At 19.3% G+C, this 8,605-nt stretch overlaps 2 protein-coding genes across 10 annotated transcripts in view; both read left to right on the forward strand.

Annotated features, from left to right (window-relative positions):
- Positions 1–750, forward strand: part of LOC102675578 (zinc transporter 1) — a 14,993-nt gene extending 14,243 nt beyond the window's left edge. For all 9 annotated transcript variants that reach the window (XM_006609478.2, XM_006609479.2, XM_031515113.1 and 6 more), the window contains one exon: positions 244–750. In XM_006609478.2, coding sequence (XP_006609541.1) covers positions 244–660 — 417 coding nt within the window. In that variant the 3' untranslated portion in view covers positions 661–750. The remainder of the gene's footprint in view (positions 1–243) is intronic.
- A 3,432-nt stretch (positions 751–4,182) lies between these two features.
- LOC102676084 (vascular endothelial growth factor receptor 1) overlaps positions 4,183–8,605 on the forward strand; it is a 10,982-nt gene continuing 6,559 nt past the window's right edge. Inside the window, exon 1 of the mRNA XM_031515136.1 lies at positions 4,183–4,608. Within this exon, the coding sequence (XP_031370996.1) occupies positions 4,551–4,608 (58 nt within the window). The 5' untranslated portion in view covers positions 4,183–4,550. The remainder of the gene's footprint in view (positions 4,609–8,605) is intronic.

An 8,605-nucleotide genomic window follows, 5' to 3' on the forward strand; every position in this document is an offset into this window, starting at 1 on the left:
ATATAAAAATATTAATATATTATAATAAAAATATTATTATATTATAATAAATTGATACAATAAATTTTAGAAAAATCTATGAGAAATTCTAGCAATTTTGTTTTTTATGTATATTAAGGAGTTTGTGACTTAATGGGTTAAAAATTTTAATTTTTTTATAATATCAAAATATTCAAATAATTAAACATTAAGTAATAAATAATACAATAAAGAACTTTTTCATATTATTTTTAATTTGATCAGATGAGGCCAAACATGGAAAAAACTGGTTGTCTAATTCGTTGCCACGGTGAACATTGTAGTTCATCTCAATGTTGTTCAAAAGAAAAATTTATCGAAGACTCATGTTCAGACTTATCGACCAAGAAACAAGGACAATCCATAAATAAGAAACTCGAGAAAAAGGAAATTATTCCTTCTTCAACTACAATTGATCTCAAGAAATTCGCTATTCATGATGAAGAAAGTTCACGATCGTGTCAAATGACTACAAATCAATCTGACGGAAGCTCATGCCAATCAAAGAACAAACAAAGGCAAAGTGATAAAGATAATACGAGAGACGAAAGTTCCTATGCGATAAACGTAGATGTTAATGATGGAAATCATGTTTCATGTACTACGAATCACAGTAACATTAATCCAGAGGTCGCATCATAACGTTGATTTAAAAAAAAAACATTATAGAGGACGCTTTATTGAATTGGATCAAATGTAACCTCAAAACGATAGAAGATAAATAGAAAAAATTAATGTATACAATTAAAATTTCGACTGATAAATTATATAATGCATCATTTTCAATATGAAAATATAGGTATTTTAAAAATTTTAATGAAAATTTTATTAAAAATTTTCATAAATATATTTTCGCAAAAGAAAAAAATGAAAGCATATTTTTTCAGTTAATTTTCAGTTATCTTTGTATAATTAATATCTTCATATAATTAGAATTAAAAAAAAGTAAAAATAATCTTGAAATTTTAAAATATCTTCATTTTCAATTTAAATACATGTACTAAAATTTTAATTAAATTTAATTTTGTCTTATGAGATTTTATTTGTGAATATATATATCTGCTACGTTTTTAAGGTTATAACTTGACTCAATTTCAAGAATGTATAAAAGTCAAATTATTATAATGTTTTTAATTATATTTTTTAAATTTAAATTTTCAACAGAATTTATTTTGAAAAATTTTTTATTTTTTAACTTTCTTTAGACTAATTAATAAAACAAAATAGACCACCAAGTAGTTATTTTTTAATTATTTAGTTTTATTATAGTAGTATTATGACATATTTACTATTTCATTATTACATATTAATATAATAATTTAAAAATAGAATTATATGAAAAAAAAATTGATTCTTATGAAATTCCTCAAAATAATATATTTTATATTAGTCTTAATGAAATAGCAAAATATTGTTTTACTAAAGCAATATTTATTATTCATTTTTAAATATTTTAATATAATTTGATGAAATATGCTTAGAGACAAAGTTATGATATATACAATTTTTTATATTATGTGTTATTAAAATATATTTTAAGATAATCATTTATCTTAAATTTATATTTAATATCAAGGATAAGAAGACTGGAAGTTATATTAACCCTTCAATGGCATATGAATTTTTTAAGTTAGATATGAGTTTTATTTATACATATATAAAAAAAATTCTGCATTCTGAAAATTTTGAAAATTCATAAAATTTTTTATATACATTCAAATATCTATTATATATTCGTTATTTAAAAAAAAATTTAAATAAGTTTTATATTTATAATTAATTTACGATAATGAATAAGAAAAATGAATATGCATTGCAAGATTAAATATTTTGTGATTTGTATATAATTTAAATAGAAAAAATATTAATAATTAATTCATGTAATAGTATAATATTTATTTAAGAAAATTTTAAGAAAATTATTTTGAATAATCATTGTTGCAAAACATTGATTATAATGTTTTAATGTGATCTTTTTGCTATTATAATTTCTAATAAGAAACATTATGATCTTATTATCCTATCATTAGTTATAATTATTTTAAAATATTATTTGATATTTTGTTATATAAGAAATTTGCAATTTATAATGTCATTTTTATAATGTATAATATATTGTTTTATCTATAGTTATGTGTAAAAAAAAAAGAGTGTTTTAAAATGTATGTAATAATAAAAAAATTGAATCAATATGTTGTTTTTATAAATTTTTATCTTAACAAATAAAATTACCATAAAAAACAATTTAAAGAATAATGAAAAAATAATATTTATTCAATTATTTAAAACATTATTTTAAAAATTTTTTTAAATTATCAATAATTTATATAATTGATCGATTTAATTTTAAATGAAAAAGAAAGGAGAAAAATTTATAAAATTTAGTTGATTATTATATATAATACTAACTAAAAAAAATTTTCTAGATTGTATATTTTATTTATTTTTAGCAATTTTTATAAAAAATATTTCAATCATCAAGATTTTTTTATATAATTCCAAAGTTATGAATATATTTTTAATAAAATTTTATATTTTTTTTATCTTTTTTTTATTTTTTTTTAAGTTTTTTTAGTGTTAAATTGACAATTAATAATTTAAAACTATACATTTATATTTCAATTAATCATTGTGAAAGAAAAAATTACTTTAATATTGTTATATATTGATATTAGTAGTCTAAGATGAATGTACTCGTACTGTTCTACTTTCTACTCGTCAAATACCAATGATCTCGACTGATTCACAGCTAAATCGTGTTAATTTAAAAGTCACACTTATATCGACCTTTCAAAATCGAATGAGCCATACTAGTTTATCATAGTTTCTCAATGAAAAATATTTTATAATTTTCATTAATATCGTTTTAACTTTTCAATAAATTTTTTAGAGAAATATATTATTTATATGTACTGAAGTTTGAAAAAAAATTTTAATTATTTAATTTAAAATTTAGAACAATAAGAAGATCAAGAAATAATTCTTTAATGTTTTCAATTCACCATAACTAAAAGTAAGCATTTCATTCCAAAAAAATTTAATTTATTTTTTTATGAGAACATTATTATTTTAAATAATTATCATATTCATGTCTCATATTTGTTATTTTGTGGAACTTATTTATTAAAGTCATTTTATTTATTAATGTCATAAAATAAAAGTTATATTTGTTATTAAACAAGAAATTTGCATATACGTATATAGATAAGTTAATTTTTAGTTAATTGTGTAGTTTAAATTTCTAAAAATATATGCTTCAAAAAATGAAATTCTAGAATTATAGAAATTATTAATAAAGATGATAAGCAAACAGATATTGTGTATATATTGATAGAATATATATACATATATATATATTGATAGAATTGCAAATTAATAAAAAAATAATTATATAGATCTCTAGGTAAATATATGTTTTTTATACTATTTTTGAAAAATTTTTTATATCATTTTATTTTCCATAAAATTTATCAATTAAAATTGTTTATTTTTTTATAATAATAACTTTTGTTAATGAGGATTTCTAATTTCTAATTTATATTTGTATTTTTTATCAATTTTAATTTATATATATAGAATCAAATATCTTGTCTCATTCTATTGTAGGAACTATCTCTAACTATTTATCATCGTTTACTATTTATACACAATATAATTCTAATAATATCATTATTTATTATTATGCAGATTTTTATACTTTTTTATATGTATATCATTCCAAAGAAATATTTTTCTATTCATTTCCTTTCAAAGCTTAATTTCAAAAAAATTATTTGTATTGAGAAAGCATTATAGCAACGAATCGCTAAGTTTTAAAAATTTTTATTGATGCAAATCTATTATTAAAACATAAAATAAATAACTTATTTATCATATTAAAAAACTAACTAACATAAAGTAAATATTATCTTTTTTAATTAAAATCTAGTATTTCAAAACATATATGAAAATTTAAATTTTGATTATTTAACCTTAAAAAAATGAAATATTTGATTAGATAAATTTCGTACAAAAATATCTATAATTCTTTATATAAAAATAAAAGTTCCAATATTTTTTACAAAAATATTGAATGATTATTGATCTGATAAAACTTACGAACCAACATTCTCTAACTTTTTTAAAAAATTCAAATATTACGCATGCCCAATTGAACGAATGTAAAAAAGTGACATGGCGGTTCTCCAATTTTCTATTCCCGCGATTAAATTCGAATACAGACTAAATGAAGGAGAACAAGATGACGTCGTCAACGATAACTCGTAATACCAGTCACATAGTCAGAGAATCGGTCAGGGTGGGGCTCGTTGCTCGTAGAATCGTGCTTATGCGTAACCCGTTCGTTCGGTTCATTCCTTCAGTGAGAAACAGTACGTCGAACATTGGTGATCGTGCATGGTGGCGCGTATGTATCTACGCGTATTCCTCTATGAAAGAGGTTGTCGCTTTCAGTGTGTTTTCTTGTTGAAAATATGAAATGATTAGTGAATAATTAAAAATCGGTGTATGTGTAATAAATAAAGAAAACGAAGATGATACATGTCTCAAGAATAATCAATGCAATCGTAGTTATCCTTGTTCTCAATCGAGGTAATGTCTTTACCTGTCATTTATATTCACCTGGCGACCAATCCGTTGTGTTTCGCTGAGGTGTCATGATCACGTGGTTACCATTGAGTCATGCTAAGAGAAACAGGTTTTCTGAATGCTGCATACCATTTGTTATTGTGTATCTCATTGAGAGTTACTATCATAAGGAACAAACTTGACCTTACGTATATGATTATTGATGATATTAAAAGGTTAATTATCTTATTTAAGATTTTATTAGTGCTTTTTAGGTTAAGATTTGACAATTGATTAAATTTGACAATTGATTTCAAAGATTTGTAGTTTGTTCAAGTTTTTTTTCTTGTAATAAAAAAGAAGAATAAAGTTTTATTGTAGAATAATAATTTTAGGAGTATATATATATTGTTGTTTAAAACATAGTATCTTGAACAACAAAACAAGTATTTTGAAAATTATATGTATAAAAATTTTAGAATTTGATATTTTTAAAAATAATGTAATTTTGAAATCATAAAATAATTATTTAATTTGTAAATTATAAAATTTGGAATCTTATTAATCTTTGCTCAATGAAATACTTCAAATATTTTTCTTAGAACAATATGTTTTTGTTTCTTAAATTATATCATTGATTTATTATCTATTTTGATGTATAAAATATTTCGAATTCAATGACGCGTTAAACAAATAATATTCAGTTGCTTCTCGCAACTTGCATAATAATTAGATACATTAATTGCATACGTTTATTTCTAGTTTTTCTACTTTAAATCAGAAAATATCTCTAAAAATAATATAGAAATAAATCAGATTCGTTTTAAATGTTTCATTATCATTTTGGCACTGTATATGTAAATAATTAGTGAATAAAAAATTTCCATTCATTTTAAACTGAACATATTATATAGATTAAAATTATGATTTTTAAAAATTAATTTTTAAAATATTTTGTAATGAATGGTAAATAATAAAAGAAATAAAATGAAATATTTAAAATTCAATTAATAAAACCTATACTTATACTATATCATTATAACAATATTTATTTAATTAATGCAATAAAAATATAGATAAAAATTAAAGAAAAAAAAAGAATATTTCTTATGTGATATAATAATTGAGCAATATATTATCATAATTTTACAAATTACAAATTGCCATTGCTATTTTGCTAATACTCTTACATAATGATATCAGATTTTTTTGAATGATTTTTATAAATCATGAATTAATTCTAAAGATAATGAAATATTATTAATATAATTAAATAATAAGTACTTATTATGCAGAAAAAAGTTTATATACTTAAAATAAATTATTTATGACTTACTTCTTACTTTTCTTATGATAACCTATAAAATATAGATCGCAGATAAATGTAATGATCAATCAACTCACAGTAGTATCTAATTACAACATTCCATTGGAATATATCTATATATTCTATATTGGAATATATCTATCTATATCCCGTTGAGAATTGACAAATTTATCATTAAATATAACAATATGAAACAAATATAACATATATGAAATATGAACGATAAAATTGATCGATATCAAAGTGTATTTCAGAAAAGTTGAAGAAAATATTGAATTAATGAAACAAACTTTTATCTTTATTCTTTTATCAATGCAATTTAATGTTTTTAAATTATTATCATGTATGTTATGTCAGAGAAAATAATTTATTTATAAATTATCTATAAATGAAATAGAGATAAATAATTTATAGAAATAGGGGAATAAATAATTTATAGAATATTTTTTTTTCTATATTATAAAATTATAAATGATACCATATTTTTTGAAAAAATACATAAATAATTCATAATACATAAAAAATAATATTCATGAATATCATTAAAAATTTATTTAAAATTTTATTTAAAATTTTTAAAAAAATTTTTTTATTTTAAATTTTTTTTTTAAATATTAGGAATATATTATATGTATCTTATTTGAATTTTCCCGCGCAAATATTTTCCATTCTGTTTGTTATTTAAAAAAATATTTTAATAGAAAAAAAAGAATCATATATAATAAAAATTTATATAATAAAATTTTTAATATTTGTAAATGAAATACTTATAAAATATTTTTTATTTTTATATCTTTTTTTTTAATATTTTTATTTTTAATATATGTTTAAGGAATATTGTTATATGTAAAATTTATTTATATAATATGATATCGAAAAAAAAAATTATATATCGAACAATATTTTTCATAAAGATGTGATTAAATGTGATGACTTTATTATTGTTAATAGAGTGAAAAAATAACTGTAATATGCAAAATATGCTATATTTCTTTTAAAGAAATAAATATCATTTAAAGTATAAAATATAAAATACTTATCATACATTGATTTAAAAATTTCTTTTTAATAAATATGATTTAACAATCTTTTTAATAAATACGATTTGATCAATTGGTTACACATCGGTATTTTACTTGAATAACGATGATCAAATAAAACTCGTCATATCTTTTATTCGTAGAAGTAGCAGTATAGATATACTTAGATATATTAAATATTACGTTTGTAAATAAACTTAAATTGCACAATAATTTAATTAAATCTTTTTTTCAATTAAAAAAATATACAAATATTAAATTATGCTGTTTTTACATTAGAATTTGAATAATTAGAATTTGAATATTATTTTATATAATATAAAATGGAAAATAATATTTTATATATATTGAAAAAAAAATTCAATAATAATAAAAATAAATGTTATATAAAATAATTAATTTCAGATGTAATCATTTTTAATTATTATTTATTCTATTTATTATTATTTTTTTTTATTCATATTTAATATATTATATTATAAAAATATTATAATTTAAAAATAATTTAATTATTCGAATTATTGTTTGCAATTTTTGTATTTATACGACAAAAAGAAAATATCTGAATACTAAGTTAATCTACGAGGGACCATTCATTTCTCTTCATCTTTTATCGTCAGTAGGTTGGGCAGTTCTTATCAAAAGTTCCCAATATGCGGCAACAAGTCCCACGATTTTGTGTGTACATAAAAGTTATATATAAAATTATTTTCAACTGTTATCTTGAAAGTGACGTTGTCATATAGTCCTTAAGAATTAATTGGATATATATATTAAAAGAATCTATTTGATAAATTTAACATTTATTTATTTATTATTAAAAATTTTTGATCTTAAGATTCATTAATAATATCAATAATATCAATAGATATTATAATTAATATATTATAAAAAATAAGTTAATTAATTAAATTAATTTGAAAAAAATTGTAATAAGTATTATATTATTTCAATTTGAATTAAAAAGATACGAAACTTAATACGAAATATAATATAAAAATTCTATATATTTAATCCATTATCATAATCCAATATCGGAAATCTTAAATAATTTAATACTGGCATTCATTTATCGAAGATGTCACGATAAGGCTTAACGACTAAGCCATCCATGTTTATTTTTCTCATAATATTATAAAAATTATTCGTAAAATAATTATCATCAATTAAAGATTGTTTTATATGATAATGATCTATTAAAGAATAAATTTAACAAAAGATTCTTACCAGTCTTTGCTCCTGATTTATTTATTTGTTTCTCTGTGGAACGTTGATTGATAATGTGGCTGTATTATCAGAAGAGGAAAGAAAGGACTTCCTTCCTAGAGACGGTTGTATATGCGCAGAAACGATTTCTCGGCATATACGTGTATTTTTACAGAAAATATAGTAACAAGAATAGAAGATAAAATCGATTATCTACAGGACATTGTGGCTAAAAATTTCTTCTTAATTTTGAAATATTCTCGTTCTCGTTCTCTATTTGTAGATCTGAAAAAATGTTTACAAAAAATGTCTACAAATATAAATGTTTTTTTGAAAGTTTTTGATTATAATATTTTACTTTTATTCATTTCATTCATTTTGTTTATCATTAGAATAAAAAATTGAAGAAAAATTTAAAAATCTTTTTAAAAAATTATTTTTTTTTTTT

This window comes from Apis dorsata, unplaced genomic scaffold (genome assembly GCF_000469605.1).
Source record: "Apis dorsata unplaced genomic scaffold, Apis dorsata 1.3 scaffold_56, whole genome shotgun sequence".
Classification (NCBI taxonomy): domain Eukaryota; kingdom Metazoa; phylum Arthropoda; class Insecta; order Hymenoptera; family Apidae; genus Apis; species Apis dorsata.